Source organism: Hyperolius riggenbachi, chromosome 1, assembly GCF_040937935.1.
Source record: "Hyperolius riggenbachi isolate aHypRig1 chromosome 1, aHypRig1.pri, whole genome shotgun sequence".
In the NCBI taxonomy this organism is placed as follows: domain Eukaryota; kingdom Metazoa; phylum Chordata; class Amphibia; order Anura; family Hyperoliidae; genus Hyperolius; species Hyperolius riggenbachi.
In genome coordinates, this window is record NC_090646.1 from 102,202,591 (window position 1) to 102,228,296 (window position 25,706).

General features: G+C 46.3%; 1 protein-coding gene across 1 annotated transcript in view; it reads left to right on the forward strand.

Annotated features, from left to right (window-relative positions):
- Nucleotides 1–10,347: 10,347 nt before the first annotated feature.
- The window catches only part of BST1 (bone marrow stromal cell antigen 1), a 60,178-nt gene continuing 44,819 nt past the window's right edge, over nt 10,348–25,706 (forward strand). The window contains exons 1-2 of the mRNA XM_068267634.1: nt 10,348–10,439; nt 15,566–15,776. Of these exons, the coding sequence (XP_068123735.1) occupies nt 10,418–10,439; nt 15,566–15,776 (233 nt within the window). The 5' untranslated portion in view covers nt 10,348–10,417. The remainder of the gene's footprint in view (nt 10,440–15,565; nt 15,777–25,706) is intronic.

Below are 25,706 nucleotides of genomic sequence, written 5' to 3' on the forward strand. Positions count from 1 at the left end.
GGGGGATGAGCAAGGACCCCCGCAGCTACAAAGGGCCCAATCAGCACTGGCTGGACCGCACAGAGGGCTACTCACAAATGTGAGAACCATCCCCTTTTCAATATATTTACCAGGGCCGGCGCTACCATTAAGGCAAAGGAGGCAGCTGCCCCAGGGCCCCAGACCTTGTAGGGGCCCCCAGTGGCTACAAGAGGAAAAAAACATTTTCAAATCGGCCTTATAGTTTTTGAGAAAATCGATTTTAAAGTTTCAAAGGAAAAAAAAAATACACATTTAAAAACCTGCCGCCTTTAATGGTTAATAGCAAATCCACCTTAAATGCTAGAAACCCTAAATTTGCAGGATATGTTAAGGAGATCATTAGGAATAAGAAGAAAAAACAATGTTTCAAAAAGACGTTATAGTTTTTGAGAAAATCGATTTTAAAGTTTCGAAGGAAAAAAGTATACTTTTAAATGCGGTAAATGTCACTTTTAGTAGCAAACCTAACGGTAGTGTAATTTTACATGCATCAAACGAAAGCGCAATACATTTCCTGACGGGGTTTCCAGGGGGTCCATACACAGCTGCAGCGCTTTGGCCAGGGATCGCTATACAGCCGCAATATGGCTGTATGAAGATCCCTGGCATTTTTTCCTATTTTCCCAATTTTTTTTTTATGTTTAGAGTGTGGGAATTTTTTTTTTTTTTAAATAATGTGGGGTCCCCCCTCCTGAAACTTTTTAACCCCTTGTCCCCCATGCAGGCTGGGATAGCCAGAATGTGGAGCTCCGACCGATTGGGGCTTCACACCCTGTTATACCAGCTGCAAAAAAGGTCCCCTAATGCCGATTTTTTTTCCGGGGTATATGTTGGGGGGGCCCCCCAGGTTTATTTTGCCCTGGGGCCCCATTGTTGCTTAAACCGGCCCTGATATTTACAATAACGTTTATAGATTTTTTAGGTACCTGTAGGGTTAGTCTTTACAGAATAGAGTGCTTAGTTTCGTTTCCCTGGTACCACCCCTACTCTGTTAGGGCCCGTTTCCACTAGAGCGAATCCGCATGCGTTGTCTGCATGCGGATTCGCATAACCAATACAAGTGGATGAGACTGTTTCCACTTGTCAGTTTTTTGGTGCGTTTTTCTGTGCAGGATTTTTCTGCACGGTAGGGCCTGCAGAATTCGCCTGCGTGAGGAATGCAGGCGATTCGCAGGCTATGTATTTAATAGGGAAAACGCACATGCGTTTTTTGCCGCGATTTCGCGTGCGAATTCGCACGAAAACTAATGCAAATTGAACCAGGCAGTGACATGGTTAAATTCGCATATACCCTGCCTATGCGAAATCGCATGCGAAATCGCGGCAAAAAACGCATGCGGAATCGCATCCGCATGCGATTTCGTCAGCGGTGGAATCCCGGTGATTCGCACCGCACTAGTGGAAACGAGCCCTTAGTGTATAGTTCTGTGGATGTTCCCAGAAGGTCTGAGAAGGATGTTCCCAGAAGGATGTTCCCAGAAAGTCAAGTGTGAGGGTAGTTTCATATGTTTCTTGTCATTTTGACTGCACTCCCAGCTTGCACTAGTGTTCAGTGAATCTGGATTTGCACTGTGAAGTAAAGGTATTTGTCCCTTGGCACAGAGCCGGTGGTGTTCTTTATAAAGAATTTATAAAGTGATTCTGATTCTTTATTGGAATGGGTGGTGTGGTGGCATGCCGTGCCAAGATCTACCTGTGTTAGCACTTAAAGAGAACCCGAGGTGGGTTTGAAGAATGTTATCTGCATACAGAGGCTGGATCTGCCTATACAGCCCAGCCTCTGTTGCTATCCCAAACCCGCCTAAGGTCCCCCTGCACTCTGCAATCCCTCATAAATCACAGCTGTGCTGCTGACACACAGCTTGTCAGAGCGGGCTGTGTTTATCTCTATAGTGTCAGTCTGCTGCTACTCCCGCCTCCTGCAGAACTCCGGTCCCCGCCTGCGTCCCTTCCCTCCCCGCTGATTGGAGGTAAGGGATGGGGGCAGGGACTGGAGCTCTGCAGGAGGCGGGGGAGCAGCAGAGACTGACACTACAGATGTAAACACAGCCCGCACAGCTGGGCCGTGATTTATGTCTGATTGCAGAGTGCAGGGGGACCTTAGGGGGGTTTGGGATAGCAACAGAGGCTGGGCTGTATAGGCAGATCCAGCCTCTGTATGCAGATAACATTCTTCAAACACACCTCGGGTTCTCTTTAAAGAGAAACAACAACAAACTTACCTAGGAAAAGGATTGGAATTCAGGGATTGGAACTCAAACTTTTGAGCGATAGTTTGGAGCTGAGTTCTGTATAGATGCGTTGCGAGCTAATAGGCTAGCGACACATCTGGGATGCTATGGTGAAGAAAGGAGGGACGACACACAGCACAAGATGGAGCAGCTTCCTGTGGGAGGGGTGAGTGGAAGGAACAGTGCGATCAGGGGTCGCTTGAGCAATGGAGGTCATTAAAGATCATGATGGCGGGATGCCATACACATGCTATTTACCAGCTAGAGCTATGGAAGATGTTAGCGCTTATAATAATTCTCACTTGAGGCAGTCTTTATCCAAGTTTAATGTACCATGAGTAAAAAGCATCGGGGTCCCCCACAGTAGCATGAGTTAAAGTGAATGGAAACCGCATTTAAAAAAATAAGACAGATACTTACCCAAGGAGAGGGAAGGCTCTGGGTCCTGTAGAGCCTTCCCGCTCCTCTCCTGGTCCCATCGTTCCAGTGCTGGCTCGCCCAGTAGCAGTATTTGACTAAATTAGTCAAATACTGCTTTACCCGGCCGAAGGAGGCTTAAGAAGTCTTCAGGGAGCCCGAGTGCACCTGAAGAAGGGCGGCTCTGTACTGCGCCTGCGCAAGCACGCTCTCTTGCACGCTCACGCCTGTGCAGTATGGAGCCGCACGTCTTCGGGAGGACACGGCTCCCAAAGACTTACAAATACCCTTTCAGCGGGGGATTGAAACGGGGGGGGGGGGAGCCAGCACAGGATAGAGAGCACCGAGAGAGGAGACGGAAGGCTCTATACGACTCAGAGCCTTCCCTCTCCTTAGGTAGGTATTTGCTTCACTTTTTAAAAAATGCGGTTCCCATTCACTTTAAGTGTTCTGCAAGAAAGTATTTCAGCAAGCTGACCAAAAAGTTACCATAAAAAATATATGCTATCTGGTAGTTCAAAAGTCCATGAAGCGGTTGACACAATCAAAGCAGTGTGTGTGACAGTGAATTGTATGACTTGGTCATTCTAGTTATGAGTGGTTTCTGATAATAATTACCGTAGGCCTGATGTTATTTGTACCTTGAACCATTGTACTGCTAGCTACCTCTCCTTCAGTGTTTTCTTGCTATTTGTATTCTAAGCATTGATTACTGACACATATTTATTTATTTATTGTATTTTTATAAAGGCCCTTATTCATTTAACTTTTTCACCTAAGTTTTCTCCTAGGAGAATATTTTTTATTTTCTGTTTAAAATAACTTTTTACCGCCCCAAGAACTGTTTAGAGTCATGCAGGTGTTTCATTATTTGTTCTCTTGCTAGGCCTGGTTCTGAGATTTAGCAGTCATTTCAATTGACATGCTCATCAGATTCATTTTGGAAAGGGTTGATCTCATCTCGAACCTGTAAACCTCATTTAACCAATCAGTTACTGAGAACAAACTAACCCTACGTGCTCCAATGAGAATGCGACTTAAAGGACAACTGAAGTGAAAGGTACAGTGGGATGCGAAAGTTTGGGCAACTTTGTTAATCGTCATTATTTTCCTGTATAAATCGTTGGTTATTACGATAAAAAATGTCAGTTAAATATATCATATATAAGACACACACAGTGATATTTGAGAAGTGAAATGAAGTTTATTAGATTTACAGAAAGTGTGCAATAATTGTTTACATAAAATTAGACAGGTGCATACATTTGGGCACTGTTGTCATTTTATTAATTCCAAAACCTTTAGAACTAATTATTGGAACTCAAATTGACTTAGTAAGCTCAGTGACCCCTAACCTACATACACAGGTGAATCCAATTATGAGAAAGAGTATTTAAGGGCATCAATTGTAAGTTTCCCTCCTCTTTTAATTTTCTCTGAAGAGTATCAACATGGGGGTCTCAAAACAACTCTCAAATGACCTATAGACAAAGATTGTTCACCATCATGGTTTAGGGGAAGGATACAGAAAGCTGTCTCAGATATTTCAGCTGTCTGTTTCCACAGTTAGGAACATATTGAAGAAATGGAAGACCACAGCTCAGTTCAAGTTAAGCAGTGTCGGACTGGAAGCTGGAAAAGTTGAGTAAATCCACTTGCCGGCCAAGCAGCAGTAATCAGGTGTTGCTGCTCACAGAGAAGACTTGATGCAGGTTTCTATTGGGAGCGATAACACAGAGTTACTGCAGCTTGGCCAGCAGGTGGATTTCCTCAGTTTTGCCTCCTCCCAGTCCAACACTGAAGTTACGGCTCGAGGTGGCAGACCAAGAAAAATCTCAGATAAACAGAAGCGAAGAATGGGGACAACAGTCAGAGTAAACCTATAGACCCAGCACCAAAGACCTACAACATGATCTTGCTGCAGATGGAATCACTGTGCATCGTTCAACCATTTGGCGCACTTTACACAGATGCTGTATGCGAGAGTGATGCAGAGCAAGCCTTTTCTCCGCCCACAGCATAAACAGGGTATGCTAAAGCACATTTGGACAAGCCAGCTTCATTTTGAAATAAGGTGCTGAGGTATTTGGGCATAACAAGGGGCGTTATGCATAGAGGAAAAAGAACACAGCATTCCAAGAAAAACATCTGCTACCTACAGTAAAATATGGTGGTGGTCCCATCATGCTGTGAGGCTGTGTGGCCAGTGCAGGGACTGGAAATCTTGTCAAAGTTGAGGGATGCATGGATTCCTCTCAGTATCAGCAGATTCTAGAGACCAATGTCCAGGTATCAGTGACAAAGCTGAAGCTGTGCTGGGGCTGGATCTTTCAACAAGATAACGACTCTAAACACTGCTTAAAATCCACTAAGGCATTCATGCAGAGGAACAAGTACAACATTCTGGAATGGCCATCTCAGTCCCCAGACCTGAATTTAACTGAAAATCTGTGGTGTGAGTTAAAAAGAGCTGTCCATGCTCGGAAGTCATCAAACCTGAATGAACTAGTGATGTTTTGTAAAGAGGAATGGTCCAAACTACCTTCAACCAGAATGCAGACTCTCATTGGAACCTACAGGAATCGTTTAGAGGCTGTAATTTCTGCAAAAGTAGGATCTACTAAATATTGATTTCATTTCTTTGTTGTGGTGCCCAAATGTATGCACCTGCCTAATTTTGCTTAAACAATTATTGCACACTTTCTGTAAATCCAATAAACTTAATTTCACTTCCTAAATATCACTGTGTGTGTCTCCTATATGATATATTTAACTGACAATTTTTATTGTAACAACCAACGATTAAGGCCCGGTTCACACTTGCGGTGGCCCTCCGGAATCGCCGTGCCGGAGCCGCACCGCTTGCAGAACGGACGGAACGGACGCACGGCATAGCAATGAAAGCCTATGCGTCCGTTCACATGCGTCCGTTCTGCCGAACCGGAGCCGGACCGGATCCGGGCCGGATCCGGACTCCGGCCTCCGTTCCAACATGCGCTATTTTTTCATCCGGCTCCTCCGGCAGCCGTATCCGGGGCGGAGCCGGACTGCACCATCCGGCCAATACACACCAATGGGAACCGGAGAGCGCACAACACACTGGCTGAGAAATCCGGATGTTCTACCCCACTTCCTATGGGGATTGTTGCGGCGATATTGGATGGGGACACATGGGCAAGCATTTTGGAGTGGAGCAGCACAGCTGGATCCGGATCCGGAGATGTTGGCAGCATGTCGGAGGTGGAGGTGAGTGCTAAACAGCAGAGGGCCTGATTCCACAGGTCCCCCTTCTGCTGACCTCCCAGACCCCAACATTTTTTTGGTTTTTAACGTACTTTTGCCAAACTAATCCGGATCGCATCCTGATGGACACCTGATGCAACCTGACCGGATCCGGATCGGATCCGGATCAGAACCGTACGGTTCCGATCCGGATCCGGTCAGGTCATCCGGTCCGTTTGGCAAACAACCGCTAATGTGAACCGGGCCTTATACAGGAAAATCATGACCATTAACAAGGTTGCCCAAACTTTCGCATCCCACTGTATATGGAGGCTGCCATATTTATTTCCTTTTAGGCAATACCAGTTGCCTGGTGGTCCTCTGCCTCTAACACTTTTAGACATAGACCCTGAACAAGCATGCAGCAGATCAGGTTCTTCTGACATTATTGTCAGATTTGACTAGATTAGCTGCATGCTTGTTTCTGGTGTGATTCAAACACTACTGCAGCCAAATAGATCATCAGGGCTGCCAGGCAACTGGTACTGTTTAAAAGGAAATAAATGTGGCAGCCTCCATATACCACTGACTTCAGTTGTCCTTTAAACATCCTAATAAATGAAGAAGTTTGGGGGAACTTTCTTGAAACATTAGCTAAGGGATGCCTTCACAGTACAACCATAGAAATCTTGCTCCGCCTACTGCATAGGACCTATTTGACACCCTATAGACTATATCTCATGAAACAGTCAGACTCCTCCCTATGTTTTAGAGACTGCAGGACCTTAGGTAACTTGGCACACACATGGTGGTACTGCCTCCGGGTCTCCCGATTGTGGGATGACGTAGCCCACATGCTCTCTGAGATCTTCCAAAAGGCCTCTCTTAAAGACCCTAAAGTCATACTTCTGGGCAGGGCCGGATTTACCATTAGGCACACTAGGCACGTGCCTACAGGCGCCTGATTGGCCAAGGGGTGGGTTTAAAGTATGTCCCTTTAAGATGGGAAGTAGAAAAAGTAACACTAAAGCCAGCGCCGCCCGCCTCCTTTTTGTATCCCAATCCGGCGGCCGCGTGGTCGGCGGGCGGCTAGTGACACACACTCAGACAGTTACATGCCGCTCTCCCCGCCCACCGCCGTATTCATGCCTGCACGCAGCGCTGCAACTTGACTGCAGCTGCTGCATGCATAGGGGGCGGCGCGATTGTCTCTGCAGCCCGCTGGAGATCTGAGGCTCTGACTTACCACGTGGGCGGCCGTGAGGGGGGTGCACTTATCCGGTGAAATTAACCTGCCTGCGCCGGTGTGATCAGGGGTTTTTAAATAAAAAAGTCAGATACGCCCTCTATGACGCACTTGCGTGTGCGCAGTATGGAGCCGCCTGTCTTCGGGAGGACTCGGCTGCCGAAGACTTCTGAAGTCCCCGCAGCGGCGAATGCGAACAGGGGAGCCAGCGCAGCACCGAGGGCACCCGGAGAGGAGAGGGAAGGCTCATTAGGACCGAGCCTTCCCTCTCCTTAGGTGAGTATCTGACTTTAAAAAAAATAATCGGTTCACATTAGCTTTAAGCGTGGAAACTTTGCTGCAGTTGTGGGTGTGGCCTGGGTTGAGGGCGGAGCTTAGGGCGCCAGAACCCCTGTGCCTACAGGCTCCTGAGTTGTAAATCCGGCCCTGCTTCTGGGTCATAATCCTCCAAGAACCAATCACCCAGAACATAATAATAATAATTATATACAGCACATTGCCAAAGCCATTAAAATACACATAGCGGCCAATCCAATAGGCTGTCACTTTCAGCTGTTATCAACAAAGTGGACAACTCCACGCTCTCAGAGAAAATCTTAGCTACAAAAGATAGAGGCCCTCAATTCCATAATAACTGGGACCAATGGATAAACTACAGGGGTCATGACACCATCAATCTTGACATATAAAACCTGTCCCCCGAGACAAGTTGCTTATAAACACCCAAATAGTATCGCTGTCCTCTTGCTACTATGTTTCAACCGTAGTAAAAGTATTATACTGTTATGTACATATGCTCTACTCTTATATGTCTGTACAGTTAATAATATCAGGTCTGACTTAGCCTGACCTAAGTTGACAAATTGGGTTTTGTGCTTTGTTCATTTAAAGTAAACCTAAACCCAACGGGAAAAAAAAAGTTTCACTTACCTGGGGCTTCTACCAGCCCCTGCAGCCGCCCTGTGCACGAGCCATCACTCAACAATCCTTCTGTCCCCCGCAGCTGCTATATTTCTTTTTTGCACACCTGGCCAGTTGATGGCCACTGCGCCTGCACGGCCCTGGCCACGTGCATCCTCGATCACGCACCTGTCACCTGGAGAGTCGTGCGCAGTACTTGGAAATCTCATACTGCACATCGAGGCTACGGGAGCGTCATCGAGGACTCACGTTGCCAGGGCCGAGCAGGAACAGGGGCCATTGACTGGCCAGGCGTGCAAAAATGAAACTTAGCTGCTGTGGGGGACAGAGGGATCTTTAAGTGATGGCGTGTGCACAGGGTGGCTGCAGGGGGCTGGTAGAAGCCCCAGGTAAGTGAAATTATTTTTTTCCTGTTCGGTTTAAGTTTCCTTTAATGTAATAATCTTTGACTTATTCAATAAAGAGATTGTTTGAATACTAAAACTTTTCAGCACGCTGCAATTAAAAAAGTACCAAAAATTAGTTGAAAAGTACTATCAATATTAGTTTGTGTACTTTTATGTTTTCTGGTGGCTTAGAAGGTATTTTATTGAGAAGGGCCCAGATGCAATTAACTTTTTTGCCTGAGTTTTCTCCTAGGTGTCATGTTTACCCCTTTACAATAAATCGACTTGGAAAATACTCAAAATAATTTTGATAGTACCTTTTCACCTACTTTTTGGTACTTTTTCAATTGCAAATCAGAACAGATCCTAGGAGAAAACCTAAGAGAAAACGTTAATTGCATATGGGGCAAAAACAGGCTGTATACATTTGCATGCAAAATTTGCATAATCCTGCATCAACTTGGAACAATTTGCATTTCATTGACCATCCCTAGTTCTGTTCTCTTCACAGCCACATCACCACCTGGGCAAGAAGTAGAGTTGCCAAATCATCCCTTTAAATACTGACACATCTAAGTTATGCAGGTCCCAGGGCACACATAATCAGTGTCTAAATGGCATCTAACGAGACAGAGACCTGTATAATTTGTATCTCTCTGTATTTAACCTTTTTGGGACCGGCCACCTACCCCCCCTTAAGGACAAGGGATTTTGCGCCGGAAGGGGGTGCGCGCGTTTGGGGGGGTCAGGCGGCCGGATCCCGTCTGTGGCTGGCTGGTTTTGTTTCCCCCCTATGGTGGTCTGGGCCCCCCCTTCTGCCAGCAGCCTTCACTTACCTTCCAGGCTCCAGCGATGAGCCGCACGGGACCCTCTTCTCCGGCCGGCATCTCCGTTCTGTCTGACGAACAGCTCCGGGTCGCGGCTTGATGACGTCATCAAGCCGGGACCCGGCGCTGACATCAGACGGAGCGGAGATGCCGGCCAGAGCGGAGGGGGGCGCCGATCGTCGCGGGAACGGCAGGGAGGTGAGTGGATACTCTTCTTTTCCCCCCTGCCGCCGCAGCTGTCAAACTGATCACTACGATCCGACGGCGATCGTAGTGATCACGTGATCAGCAGCCATACGCGATGGCTGCTGATCACTCGGGGGAGATGTCGGCTGTCATATGACAGCTTAATCTCCCCCTCTGGGTGCGCACGATCGCGTCGGGAGCGGAAATTGCGGGCCGGGGTAGGTTAGACGCCGCATCAGGCTAGAACAGCCACAAGTGCGGCGTAGAATCTAATGCACGTGGTCCCGAAAAGGTTAAAGAAATACGTTTACAACACTGCCCTAATGTTCCAATTGTATTCTGTTCAAACACAAACATGGGCAAGTGGATAGCTAGTAGTATGTGTACAAACCCTGCTAATATTTCCATTTCCATGTCCAGTGGAAGGATAAATGCCCAATAGGCTTGATCAATGAGAGGCAAATTGTTTCTCCTTGTGTTTAAATTTCATGTAAAAGTTATGCAGCTTGAACTTAGACCAATTACATTTGACAGGAAGTTATTCTGATTAGTCCAATTGCAAGCGGCATATAATTTATATGAAATCTGAATGCTATGATAAATTATTTGCATCTCATTGATCATCCCTTGTGGCCAACAATAGCCACTCGGCCTCCCCCCTCCTCATTTTCCTCTGAACTTTACCATCTTGGGGTCTCATAAACAAATAATGTTTGTATAGAAAGAGCAATTTTCATTCAGATAAATGTAGAAGCCCATTGGCACTACTTGTGCCAGGTGTTGTGTTGAGCTGCATGTACTGATTCTAGACCTCGGGCCAGGACTTCCTCCTCAGTGAGCGTCACCCACATCCTGAACACGCCGACGCCCATCCGCCCGTTGCAATCTTGTCTGGCATGGAAGACGAGGATTTTGTTTCCCCCGGATATCGATATAGGAACTGTTGTTTATACATTTACGATGACCATCTACACTCACTTGGGTATGATAAGGGTAATGATAATAACTATAATCCCTTGTTTAAGAGCTCATTCACCAGCTTAGAAGGGGTGCAGAAGGAAGAGGCAGCAGTTCATCTGAGGTTAATCTTCAGGAATGTCAGTAATCCTTTTATTTGGCTCTGATGCTGCTTCTCAGTGTTATTATCCACCTACATGAGGAGAGCTTCATTTCCTGGATGCGTAACTGTCACTCAATCGTATAAATATGAGTCTTTGTTCTAAGGCGGCCATTTCATTGTTTCATGAGCCACTCAGGTTTCTTATGGCCTTGTTTTTGCTGTTTCTTAAGCAGCTATGCAAATACGGCATAAACACGCCTAATGAAGCCCCAGCCACATCCCCGACCATTCGCTGCTTCCCTTAGCCTAGGCATGTCAGTACAGGACAGGTTAGTCCAAACACATACACATCTTAAAGGGAACTGAGAGCTATATATATATATATATATATATATATATATATATGTATATATATATATATATATCCTACTAATATAATAAATGGGAAAGTTTGGATGTTTGGATGTTTGTTACTCGATCACGCAAAAATGGCTAAACGGATTTGAATGAAATTTGGCACACACATAGTACACTACCTGGAATAAAGTATAGGATACTTTTTATTCCCATAACCAAAAAGGGGGCGGAGACAAATACAAATTTCACTGGAAAATGTAAACTGCAGCCATTCTTACACTGTTAATGGCAGGGTTCTCAAACTTTGCACAGTTGGTTGTTGGGTGACTGGGATTAATATTCAGAAAGGTGGGTGGAGTCTATAAAAGCCAATCAAAATTAACCTATTGATTTTCAAGGGGAGTATTTACATTGCTGCCATTCTTGTACTGTTAATGGCACAAGCCTCAAACCTGGTACAGTTGATCATTGGGTGACTAGGGTTAAATTTCAGAAAGGGGGTGGAGCCACAAATAGCCAATTAAATTTGTTTCATTTTTATGCAAATTATTGATGCCAAACACCGCAAAGATCACAAACTTGGAAATTGATTAATTGTGTGTTAGGGTTAGAAAAGTAGGCACAGCCAACACCAGCCAAATACACAAATGGGCAATTCCGGGTCATAAGTGGGCGGAGACAAATACAATTTTTACTGGGAAAATGTACACAGCAGCCATTCTTACACTGTTAATGGTAGGGTTCTCAAACTTTGCACAGTTGGTTACTGGGTGACTGGGATTAACATTCAGAAAAGTGGGTGGAGTCTATAAAAGCCAATCAAAATTAACCTATTGATTTTCAAGGGGAATATTTACATTGCTGCCATTCTTGGACTGTTAATGGCACAAGCCTCAAACCTGGTACAGTTGATCATTGGGTGACTAGGGTTCAATTTCAGACAGGGGGTGGAACCACAGCCAATTAGATTTGTTATATTCCAATGCAAATTATTGATGCCAAACACCGCAAAGCTCACAAACTTGGTAATTGAGTAATTGATTAATTGTGCGTTAGGGTTAGAAAACCGGGCACAGCCAACAGCAGCCAAATACATAAGCGGGCAACGCTGGGTCATAAGTGGGCGGAGACAAATACAAATTTTACTGGGAAAATATAAACAGCAGCCATTCTTACACAGTTAATGGTAGGGTTCTCAAACTTTGCACAGTTGGTTACTGGGTGACTGGGGTTAATATTCAGAAAAGTGGGTGGAGCCTACAAAAGGCAATCAAAATTACCTATTGATTTTTCAGGGGAATATTTCATTGCTGCCATTCTTGCACTGTTAATGGAACAAGCCTCAAACCTGGTACAGTTGATCATTGGGTGACTGGGGTTTAAATTTATAAAAGGGGGTGGAGCCACAAACAGCCAATATGAATTGTTTCATTTTAATGCAGGATATTAATGCCAAAGACAGCAAAGCTCACAAACTTGGTCATTGAGTAATTGATTAATTGTGTGTTAGGTTTAGGAAAAGTGGGTGCAGCCAGCACCTGCAAAATACATAATCGGGCAATGCCGGTTCATCAGTAGGCAGAGACAAATGCAAATTTCACTGAGAAATGTAAACTGCAGCAATTCTTACACTTTTAATGGTAGGGTTATTAAACTTTGCACAATTGGTCACTGGGTGACTGGGATTAATATTCAGAGAAGTGGGTGGAGCCTACAAAAGCCAATCAAAATTCACCTATTGATTTTCAAGAGGGAATATGTAATTGCTACCATTCTTGCACTGTTAATGGCACAAGCCTTAAACCTGGTACAGTTGGTCATTGGGTGACTGGGGTTAAATTTAGACAAAGGGGTGGAGCCACAAACAGCCAATCAGATTTGTCTAATCTCAATGCAAATTATTGATGCCAAAAACCGCAAAGCTCACAGACTTGGTTATTGAGTAATTGTGTGTTAGGGTTAGAAATAGTAGGCGGAGCCAACACCAGCCAAATACATACCTGAACAATGTTAGGAAATAAGTGGGTGGAGAAAAATTTCACTGAGAAAATGTAAACTGCAGCAATTCTTACACTGTTAATGGTAGGGTTCTCAAACTTTGCACAATTGGTCACTGGGTGACTGGGATTAATATTCAGAGAAGTGGGTGGAGCCTATAAAAGCCAATCAAAATCCACCTATTGATTTTTAAGGGGAATATTTAATTGCTACCATTCTTGCACTGTTAATCACCTGTACCTGGTACAGTTGGCCATTGGTTGATTGGGGTTCAAATTCAGAAAAGGGGTGGAGCCACATGCAATCAGATTAATTTTATTTCATTACAAATTATTGATGCCAAAGACGGCAAAGCTCACATACTTGGTCATCAAGTAATTGTGTGTTAGGGTTAGGAAAAGTGGGCAGAGCCAACACTAGCCAAATACATACCCGGGCAACGCCGGGCATCCAGCTAGTGTATATATATATATATATATATATATATATATATATATATATATATATATATATATTCATATATATATATATATATATATTAGGCTGGGTTCATACTTGGCCAAGTTTGCGCATGTTTTCTACATCGTCAAACACAAACCCACACCCAACATGAGCCAGTGGTGACTCATGGTAATTCATGTTGCATGTGAATTTCATTCACTTGCATGTGTGCAGCAGCGAAACTAGAGCTGTGGGGGGAGGGGCCAAATACTAACCACGCCTTCCTCTGATACAGGGGACAATACATCAGATCACCCTTGTGTGATGGGCCCAAGGCCATGAAGAGCACCAAGGGGAGGCAAGGAATGGGGTGTGGGTGTGAACTCTGGGGGGCCCCATTGAAGTTTCGCCGGGAGGCCCCATGAATTGTATTTACACTATTGCATGTCTGATTTAAATTTCGACAGCTGTCTTTTGTACATTATGTGTGTTCTCTTTGTATTTTCAATTATGATGCTGTGGACAAATGCCAACGTATTTTCGCATATGAAAACTGTTAGGCCTGATGTTATTTGTACCTTGAGGCAGGGAACACACTTGTCTTTCAGTTTTCTGCGCGCGTTTTCCTGCATACTTTTTCTGCACACCAAGTGTGTTTCTATGCAGGAAAACGCGCGCATTTTTTCACAGCAGCTGATGTAATTGATAGAGAAAACTGACAAAATGTGCAGAATCAGGATGCAGAATGTCAGTTTTTTTTCTGCGCACGAACAACATATTAAGTGTGGACTAGCCCATTGATTAACATGAGTTATCAGTTTTTCTGTGCAGAAAACGCGCACGAAAACAGTCAAGTGTGTTCCCTGCCTGAACCATTTAACTGGAGCAAGGCTTCTTCTACAACCGAGTAGTGAAAGCCTTTGCTTTCCATGTACATTTATAGACTGTATATTAAAGGTTTATTTATGTCTCTAATGCTGGGTACACACGATGCGTTTTTTCCGCTCGTTTTTCCGCTCTATTCTCTTATCTTTTCTTATCAATTTCCATTCACTTCTATGAGAAATTGAGTGGTAAGACGATCAAGAGTAATATCGGACATGATGGAAATTATCAATCGAACGCATCTATCGAAACGAAAAAAACGTAACGTGTGTACCTAGCTTGAGATACAATCAGCATTCCATGCTAGTGCCCTGACCATTCTGTGTTTATATTACAGATAATACAGCTTTCGTCATTTTCTGGTATACAGGATCTTCAAACAAAAAGGTAAAGAAGCAAGGCTTACCAGATTCCAACAACCCACATTATAAGGTTGTAAACGAGTTTGATAGATGGTCCGCAAAACTTTCAAATGGTGTCGTTTCACCAGCGATGTTGCACACCACAGATTCCTCTGGAATATAGTAGATATCCTGAGGTCGCAGAGACACTCCAAAGGGGAGTCCAGTAGGATAGTGACATGAATGGGATGTACGGCACATCTAAGTGTAAACCGTCTTTATTACATAACAAGTAAAACAATTTAAAAACAAGGATAAAAGAAAAACTCACATACGGGGACCGTGCACTGGGAACCCCAAAAAGTAGCGCGCATAAAATGGTCAATAGAAGACCTCAAATAAAATGGTGCCGCCTGTCGCCTTCCCGACCAGTTTCGCAATCTTGCGTCTCCCCTGATGATGCAAGATTGCAAAACCGGTCAGGAAGGGGCCAGGCGGCCCCATTTTATTTGAGGTCTTCTATTGACCATTTTATTTGCGCTACTTTTTTGGGGTTCCCAGTGCACGGTCCCCGTATGTGAGTTTTTCTTTTATCCTTGTTTTTAAATTGTTTTACTTGTTATGTAATAAAGACGGTTTACATTTAGATGTGCCGTACATCTCTTTCATGTCACTATCCTACTGGACTCCCCTTTGGCGAGTCTCTGCGACCTCAGGATATCTACTATATTCCGGAGGAATCTGTGGTGTGCAACATCGCTGGTGAAACAACACCATTTGAAAGTTCTGCGGACCATCTATTAAACTCGTTTGCAACCTTATAATATGGGTTGTTGGAATCTGGTAAGCCTTGCTTCTTTACCTTTTTGTTCGAAGATCCTGTATACCAGAAAATGACGAAAGCTGTATTACTATAGACCTGCGCTGACTTTATATATTCATTGCTTGTGTGGACTTTTGGACATTGTCCTTCTCGGCTGCGGTCGCCTTCTGCCTTGGCGCTGACACTTGTTGTTTATATTACAGATAAGCCCACAGTTCGGTGCTGCCATAGACTCGAGATGCAAATATCTCCGTGGATCCTGGGAAGTCTTCTGGCAATTATTACAATTCATCTGGTTCTGGTGAATGGAGTGATACAGAAAAAGTGGAAGGGGCCAGGAACTACCCCGAACCTGGAGAACATTATTATTGGCCGTTGCTATGATTACATTGAAACAGTGAACCCATCTGTGGGGTAAGTATTGAAATATACAGTAGTATCTACATTTAAAGAATTCTGGGAACTAAGGCTCAGTCCACACCTGTGCAGATGCAGAACGGAAACGGAATGCGCATCTGCGGGGCGGATGCTTTCCATCCATTCTGCATCCACTTTCCGCAAATACACCGTTCCGTGTCTGTAGTGTTGCTATGTCGGCCCATACGCATGGCCGCTCACCTGTCTTGCCGCTGCCACTTGTCCTGTGCTCGGTCCCTTCAGCAGTCAGGGGACCAGCAGAAGCATGGTGTCCCTAGCAACAGAGAGAATTCTCAATGGTCCAACATGAACCAATGAGAATTCTCCCTGTTGCTGAGAATTCCAGTTGGTCTGCTGCAGCTCAATGGAGAATCCCCGACCACCGGTGGTCCAGAATGGACTGAGCGGCAGTGTCAAATATCTGATCGATATCTGCTTAAAATGATTACCAACTACCTCAAAGGGCCAGCCTTGAGGTCGTCATAACCAAGATTAGACAGTAGTGGGTGCGTGCTCACTATAAACAGAATATTTATAGGTTAACAGTTTTACCTCTGAAAGAAATACGCAACACTCAGCTATTGAATTTTATAAAATTATCTTGTTATTAAAAAATTGATAAAGCATTTATATACAGGAATATACATCTCTCCAGTTGTTGTCAATCATTCCAAAAATACATTTTCATCCAAAAATACATTTTCAAAGTTCCTTTAGTTAAAAGAGTCCATTTCAATATCGCAAATATTCTGCTGTAGCTTTTATCCTTCATCGATAAGTGTTGTCTCAAGATTGTACAGTGTATGTTACGCACAATATAGCTTTATCCTGAAAAAATGATATATGAAGTTCTATTCTTGTATAAAGAACTTAAAGTAGATATATCTTAATCCTTCAAGCTTGTTAATTGCTTCTAAGCTGGCAATTGCGTTTGAATAGTAAAACTTATAGCATAGAAAAAAGTTATCTAAAACTCAAAAAACTGCTGAAGTTTAAAAAGACAAGTCTTTAACTTTTGCATAGACTAATTGTCAAAGAATTCACCAAGAATAATTGCATATTACCTCTCTTGGGTTTCAGAATCACGTCTGTGAGAAGGATAAACGTCGGCCTAGGATGTTTCAATCAGCTAGGGCATCAGGCAATGAATAAATATACAGCCTGAAAACTCTCTTTTTATAGAGAATTTCTCCCAAGAAATGATATAAGGGAATTTCCAAACTATGACTTAATTGTTTATAACATCTCTATAAATACAGGTATGATTTCATTTTTATTTTTAGATAGAGTTCTATAGAGGCCCCTTGTGGTTATAAGTGGTAGTAGCCGGCACAAGAGATACCCCCTATGGTTATAAGAGGTAATGGCCGACACAAGGCTCATGGCCTAACTGTTTTTATACTATCTGAAATAAAGTGTATATTATTGATCAGCTTATTAGATATGCGTGAACACTATGTGATTAACATCTTGCGTATAAAATAGGCTTAGCTTAAGCAGTGTATATCTTGTATATCCAGGCGCGGAGCTAGGGGGGGTCGGGGTAGGACAAGTGCCCCGGGGCGCCTGGTCCCCAAGGGCGCCCTCCGCATTGCTGAGCTGCTGGGTTTTTTTTTGTTTACTTTTTTTTTTTTTTTGCGGCGGAGGGGAGCAGCGCAGAGAAGAGGGAGAGCTGTGCGGACGGTGGGGAAGGGGGGCCATCTCCCCCCTCCTTCCCTCACCTTAGATGCTCTCCCTCCCTCGCTGTCCCCTCCAATGTCCGGGTGGCTGGCAGCGGCGGGCGGAACTCACCTCCGTCTCGCTCCAGCGCCGGCCGGAAGTTCGGGTGACGCAGCCGCTGCTCTGGTCTGGACCAGACCGAGTAGCGGCAGATCCATCCGGCGCTGCGAGAGACGGAGGTAAGTTCCGCCCGCCGCTGCCAGCCTGAGCCACCCGGACATTGGAGGGGACAGCGAGGGAGGGAGAGCAGCTCTTCCTCTTCTCTGCGCTGCTCCCCTCCTGCTGGGGAAGGGGACACCTGACCTGGCTACCTACTCTGGGCACATATACCACTGCCTACATATATTGGGCACATATACCCCTGCCTACATCTATTGGGCACATATACCCCTGCCTACATATACTGGGCATATACCCCCGGCTACCTACTCTGGGCACATATACCTACCCTGGCTACCTACTCTGGGCACATATACCCCTGGCTACCTACTCTGGGCACATATACCCCTGCCTACATATATTGGGCACATATACCCCTAACTACATATACTGGGCATATACCCCTGGCTACCTACTCTGGGCACATATACCCCTGGCTACCTACTCTGGGCACATATACCCCTGGCTACCTACTCTGGGCACATATACCCCTGCCTACATATACTGGGCATATACCCCTGGCTACCTACTCTGGGCACATATACCCCTGGCTACCTACTCTGGGCACATATACCCCTGCCTACATATATTGGGCACATATACCCCTAACTACATATACTGGGCATATACCCCTGGCTACCTACTCTGGGCACATATACCCCTGGCTACCTACTCTGGGCACATATACCCCTGGCTACCTACTCTGGGCACATATACCCCTGCCTACATATACTGGGCATATACCCCTGGCTACCTACTCTGGGCACATATACCCCTGGCTACCTACTCTGGGCACATATACCCCTGCCTACATATACTGGGCATATACCCCTGGCTACCTACTCTGGGCACATATACCCCTGGCTACCTACTCAGGGCACATATACCCCTGGCTACCTACTCTGGGCACATATACCCCTGCCTACATATACTGGGCACATATACTCCTAACTACATATACTGGGCATATACCCCTGGCTACCTACTCTGGGCACATATACCCCTGGCTACCTACTCTGGGCACTTATACCCCTGCCTACATATACTGGGCACATATACCCCTAACTACATATACTGGGTACATATACCCCTGGCTACATATACTGGGCATATATACCCCTGGCTACATATACTGGGCACATATACCTCTGGCTACATATACTGGGGACACATACCCCTGCCTACATATACTGGGCACATATACCCCTGGCTACCTGTTCTGTGGACATCTCTACCCCTGGCTACCTGTTCTGGGGACATCTATACTGCTGGCCACCTATTCTGGGGACACCTATAGACCTGGGGCTACCTATTTTTGGGGAAGCACTGCTGTCAGATTGAGTGTATTTTGGGGAACTGCTGCCAGGTGAGAGGTGTCTACCATATTAAGGGGACATTCTGCCTATTTATGTGAAATGCTGTCTATTTATGTGCCTCATGACTGCTGAATTTGTCTTGTTGGGGGCCTCATGGTTACTGAATTTGTCTTGTTGGGGGCCTCATGATTTGTTGGGGGCCTCAAGATCGCTGAATTTGTCTTGTTAGGGGCCTCATGATTGCTGAATTTGTCTTGTTAGGGGCCTCATGATTGCTGAATTTGTCTTGTTGGGGGCCTCAGGATTGCTAAATTTGTCTTGTTGGGGGCCTCATGATTGCTGAGTTGGTCATGTTGGGGGCCTCATGTTTGCTCATGAGTGCGGAATTTGTCTTGATGGGGGGGGGCTCATGATTGCTGCATTTGCCTTGGAACATGCTGGAAGGTACATACTGAGGGAGGGTGGGTGAGCGTGAGCCTGCTAACCTCCATGTACATTTGAAGGGGCGTGACCAAATGTGGAGCACCCATAACCACGCCCACATTTGGTCACGACCCTTCACCTTAGGGGGCGCATTAATAGTCTTTGTCCCCGGGCGCTAAAAACCCTAGCTACGCCTCTGTGTATATCTTATATATCTTGACCCTAGATGGTTAAACTTACTAACACAACAATACTGCACAACATGTGAACATCTCTTCAATACTATCTCACTTTTAACCTTGTAGAAATAAACAGCTCACTTCCAAGAATCTAATTCTGTTTCTGATCATACTCACGAATCTTGAAATTCACACAAATTATCTGCAAACCATTTAACATTTGTACACAGTCTGGCTAGGGAGATAATCATTTCTCTGCATTAATATGAGATTCTGACAGCAGCGGCGAGGGCGTGGATGCAACGAAAATGGGCGATGCGGATACGGCAACTAGCCTAGTGAGAACGGACAGTGTCGGTTCTCATAGGCTTGCATTGGACACATTTTCCTGTCCATTCCGGGCAAAAGTGTCAAATCCGGACTCTCCGGTACTTTTTCCTTCCGTGCCACATGAACCCGTGTGCGATCCATGTTTCTGCACGAGTGGAAGCGGGTCCTATTTTTAACATAGTATCTGCTTCCTGCATTTTTGCAGAGCTTTAAAAACGTATCCCACGTATCACACTGCTGGTTAAATGAGGAAAAAGTAATAGCAATAAGGTAGTTTACTTAAAGGATACCAGAGCCCAAATGAATATGAGAAACGGGGGGAGCAGGCATGTATGGTGAGATTTCCTGATGCTCTCTGCTCCCCCCTTCTCCTTTCTGCCCCCCTGCTCTGCCTGTAATTGCCCTCTGGCACCCTCTTGCCGGGCATCACTGCGCCTGTGCTTGCCTGTCTGCACACCTTCTAAAGTACGCAACCACGGCCGGGAGCACTCCCGGAAGTGGAGGCAGCGGAGGGGGCAGAATGGAAAACAGGGGGAGCGGTGAGCATCAGGACAGCTCACCATACATGCCTGCTCCCCCCGTTTCTCATATTCATTTGGGCTCTGGTATCCTTTTAAGTACACCTAAAGTGAGAGGCATATGGAGGCTGCCATATGTATTTCATATTAAACAACAGTGCTGCTCATCCAGATTCCGGATATCTGGGTAACCCGGATATCCAACCTTTTTTCAGTTATCCGACCGGATTTGGATTCCAGATACCTGGGCCCAAATCCGGATAGCTATCTGTGGACAGTTGGCTGGCAATCTGGATATCTGGCGGATATCCGAATCTTGAGATACTGTAACTAAGTAGATGACGTCCAGGACGTCATTGAGCCAATCAGAAAGCTCCCAGCAAAAGTCCTAGCAACCAATCACAGAGGGGAACCCTGGCCAGCCCCACCTGACCTCATTGAGCCAATCAGAGGGCTCCCAGCCTAAACCCTAGCCCCCAATGACAGAAAGTAACCCTGGCCAGCCCCCCCCCCCCCCCCCCCTGTATAATAAGGAGAGCTGCCATGATGAGACATATCGTCCTTGCTTGTGAATGCTCACTGAGAGACATGCTCCAGTGCTGCTGGCCTAGCAAGTGCTGTATACAGTGATAAACCTAAAGCTGTTCAGTGATTAACCCCTTCACTATCACTACACTATTGTTGTATTGTTAATTAGCTTGATTTCATTGTGTGACAGTCAGAGTGTGTGCTGCAGGGCTGCTGCAGGAAGCTGCTATGTGTCTGTGTGTGTGCTGAGCCTGTGCACAGACCACCAGGCCAGCTGCTACCTGCTGGCCTGCTATTAGCCTTAGCTAGCTACAGTATAGGTTAGGTTAGGGATTAGGGAATAGGATTACTGTGTTATTGTGTAGTTAGTACTGCAGTACTGCAGTCAGTGCTAGTAGTTGTTAGAGTAGTAGTACTACTGTGTTAGCTTACTACAGAACTGCTGTGCTGCTGAGTAGAGTTGGGCCGAACATCCGATTTTAGGTTCGCGAACTTCCGCGGAAGGTTTGGTTCGCGTTAAAGTTCGCGAACCGCAATAGACTTCAATGGGGATGCGAACTTTGAAAAAAAAAATTTATGCTGGCCACAAAAGTGATGGAAAAGATGTTTCAAGGGGTCTAACACCTGGAGGGGGGCATGGCGGAGTGGGATACACGCCAAAAGTCCCCGGGAAAAATCTGGATTTGACGCAAAGCAGCGTTTTAAGGGCAGAAATCATATTGAATGCTAAATGACAGGCCTAAAGTGCTTTAAAACATCTTGCATGTGTATACATCAATCAGGTAGTGTAATTAAGGTACTGCTTCACACTGACACACCAAACTGTTCACTGAACAGAACAGGTATGCAGTGGGGGGTTCACTGAACAGAACAGGTATACAGTGGCGGGTTCACTGAACAGAACAGGTATGCAGTGCCGGGTTCACTGAACAGAACAGGTATGCAGTGGCGGGTTCACTGAACAGAACAGGTATGCAGTGGCGGGTTCGCTGAACAGAACAGGTATGCAGTGGCGGGTTCACTGAACAGAACAGGTATACAGTGGCGGGTTCACTGAACAGAACAGGTATGCAGTGGCGGGTTCACTGAACAGAACAGGTATACAGTGGCGGGTTCACTGAACAGAACAGGTATGCAGTGGCGGGTTCACTGAACAGAACAGGTATACAGTGGCGGGTTCACTGAACAGTACAGGTATGCAATGGCGGGTTCACTGAACAGGTATGCAGTGGTGGGTTCACAGTACAGGTATGCAGTGGTGGGTTCACAGAACAGGTATGCAGTGGTGGGTTCACAGTACAGGTATGCAGTGGTGGGTTCACAGAACAGGTATGCAGTGGTTGGTTCACAGAACAGGTATGCAGTGGTGGGTTCACAGAACAGGTATGCAGTGGTGGGTTCACAGAACAGGTATGCAGTGGCGGGTTCACTGAACAGTTATGCAGTGGCGGGTTCACAGAACAGGTATGCAGTGGTGGGTTCACAGAACAGGTATGCAGTGGTGGGTTCACAGAACAGGTATGCAGTGGCGGGTTCACTGAACAGTTATGCAGTGGCGGGTTCACAGAACAGGTATGCAGTGGTGGGTTCACAGAACAGGTATGCAGTGGTGGGTTCACTGAACAGGTATGCAGTGGTGGGTTCACAGTACAGGTATGCAGTGGTGGGTTCACAGAACAGGTATGCAGTGGTGGGTTCACAGAACAGGTATGCAGCCAGGGACAAGCTAAGCCTAACTAATCTTTCCCTATGAGAGAGAGTGTGCAGCAGCTCGCCCTACTCTCACTAATGCAGGCACACGAGTGACCGTAATGGTCGCCGCTGCCTGCCTTTTAGTAGGGGGGAGTGGCTCCAGGGGCTAGTGTAGCCTAATTGACTACACTGGGCCTGCTGACTGTGATGTAGAGGGTCAAAGTTGACCCTCCATGGTGCATTATGGGGCGAACCGAACTTCCGCAAAGGTTCGCCTGCGGGACGCGAACGCGAACCACGGAAGTTCGCATGGAACTGTTCGCAGGCGAACCGTTCGGCCCAACTCTACTGCTGAGCAGTGCCAATGTGACAGTTAGTGTCTTCTCCTCTGTTGTCTGACTGTCACTCGGCACGTGGCACTGAAAACTGCCATGTCCCAGTTGTGCGGTCGGACTTTGGACACAATGGGCTTGATTCACAAAGCGGTGCTAACTGTTAGCACGCCTGTGAAAAACCCTTTAGCACGTCTAAACGAGCTTTTCGCGCGTAAAACTTTATGCGCGTAAAGCGCACTGTACAGAGCACAGGGCGCTCCGCGCGAAGTGCCCATTAAAGCCTATGGGACTTAGCACGCGCATAGGACTTTGCACGCGCAAAACTTTGCGCACAAAACTTCGTGCGCGATCTGATTGAGAAATCTGGCGCTAACCTACTTAGCACCCTGGTTAGCACGTCTAAAGACTTTAGACGTGCTAAGTAGGTAAGCACCGCTTTGTGAATCAAGCCCCATGTGGGCTGCACGACCGCTGTCTGGAACCTAGTCCTGATGTTAACTGACAGCCATTTATTATTTGGGGGGGGGGGGGGGGTTAAGTCCCCACATCATCAATTAGTGTTTCCTTTAAAAAAAAGATGATGCTACCTGCCTCATTTACCCTAAAAAACGTTTTTAAAGCAATTTAACCTCCTCAGCGGTATGGACGACTATACACGTCCATCACCGCCGGAGGTCGCCGCTCAGGCCCTGCTGGGCCGATTTGAGCGAAATAAAAAGCAGCACACGCAGCACTTTGCCAGCCGCGTGTGCTGCCTGATCGCCGCGGATCGCCGAAAGAGGGTCCCCCCAGCCGCCCGAGCCCTGCGCAGCCGGAACAAAAGTTCCGGCCAGCGCTAAGGGCTGGATCGGAGGCGGCTGATGTCAGGACGTTGGCTGACGTCCATGACGTCACTCCGCTCGTCGCTATGGCGACGATGTAAGCAAAACAAGGAAGGCTGCTCATTGCGGCCTTCCTTGTTTATTCTGGGCGCCGGAGGCGATCGGAAGAACGCCTCCGGAGCGCCCTCTAGTGGTCTTTCATGCAGCCAACTTTTAGTTGGCTGCATGAAACAGTTTTTTTTAAATTAAAAAAAAACCCTCCCGCAGCCGCCCTGGCGATCTTAATAGACCGCCAGGGAGGTTAAAGGCCACTTCCGGTTTTTGTATCCAGATATCCGAATCCGTCCGGATACCCCGGATACTGAGGTCGGATATCCGATTCGGATCGCAAAAGTTTGAACTCGGATATCTGACCCGGATCGGATATCTGGGTATCTGGATCCGAATCAGATACGGATTTTGAAAAGGGATATCCGAGCAGCACTGTTAAACAATACAGTTGCCTAGCAGTCCTGCTTATCTTCTTGACTTCAGTAGTGTCTAAGGTTCAGTTCCTACTTACGTACACGCCTCAGCCAGTCCCCAGCTTGGCAGCCATGTCCTAATTGGTGGTTGTCGAGTTGGGGAGCGCCATGGCAACGCAGGAGGGTGTGGCCACAAAGCTTAAGAAAAATGGCTGTGCTGTCTTGCAGATGGAAGGGGTGGACTTTTTGAGATTAACCACTTGAGGGCCACAGGCTTTACCCCCCTAGAGAACAGGCTATTTTTGACAATTACTTTCACTGCAGTTTTAAGGGTTCGCTGCAGGGCCGCACAACTCAGCACACAAGTGATTCCGCCCTCCTTTTCTGCCCACCAACAGAGATTTCTCTTGGTGGGCTATGATCGCTCCCCGGATGTTTTATTTATTTTTTTTATAAATATTTATTTTTTTCACTAACAAATGTGGCTATTTTTTTTAAATTTTTGTTACTTTCCCTCCCTCCCCCCGCCAGCCAATCAGCGTGATCGGCTGTCATAGGCTTCAGCCTATGACAGCGGATCGCTTCCCTGCCGCTCAGGGGGACAGCCATGTCACATGGCTGTCCCCAGTACAGCGCTGCCGTAGAACGCAGCACTGTACAGAGTAAATAGACGGATATCGCCGCTGGGAGACTGATGATAGAGCGGAGCTCCGTCATTCAAGTGGAGATGCGAGAAAATGCGCACGCATTGGCGCACGTGATCGCCTGCAAAACTCTGCCCCAGGATTAGCGCGGAGTGGTCCTGGGGCTTTCACCGCATTCACGGCAATTGGCGTTACGCCGGCGGCAAGAGATTAATGAATTACGGGCAAGCCCGGTTTTTCATCACAGAAGCTTATAAGCACAGATGTCCTGGCACTCTAGACTCCACCCTACAACCTACAAACTCCTGACAAACCGCCTCACAAGTGTGCTGGCTGTCCCAGCTGTTACTTCTCCCTTACTTCCCTTGCCCATCATAGGTAGCTACGGGTGCCTCTTAGTATTAGGTAGCCAGTGGTATCCTCAGTATTAAGCAGCTAGAGGTGCCCCTGACTGATGGGAGATCTGGTCAGTGGAAGGCCGAGAGCTGGGTGAGTAACCTCTCATTTACGCTCTGCTCGGGACTCTGCATAGGAAAGGAGGGAGGCACAAGGGGATGGGAGTGAGCCGCCTTTCCATTATCAGGCGCCTGTAGGCACGTGCCTACAGTGTCTTATGGTAAATCCAGCCCTGATTACGGGCGTGTTGGTGAGTAATTACCACTACCACCTGCCAATCCGTGCAACAGTAATAGTGATCCTAATAGCCGTTATGGCCGTCAACTGTTCACCATGTTTATAGAAAGTCCCCTTTGTCTAATTGTCCTTCCCATAATTAGAAGCAGCTCATGTTCAAATTATT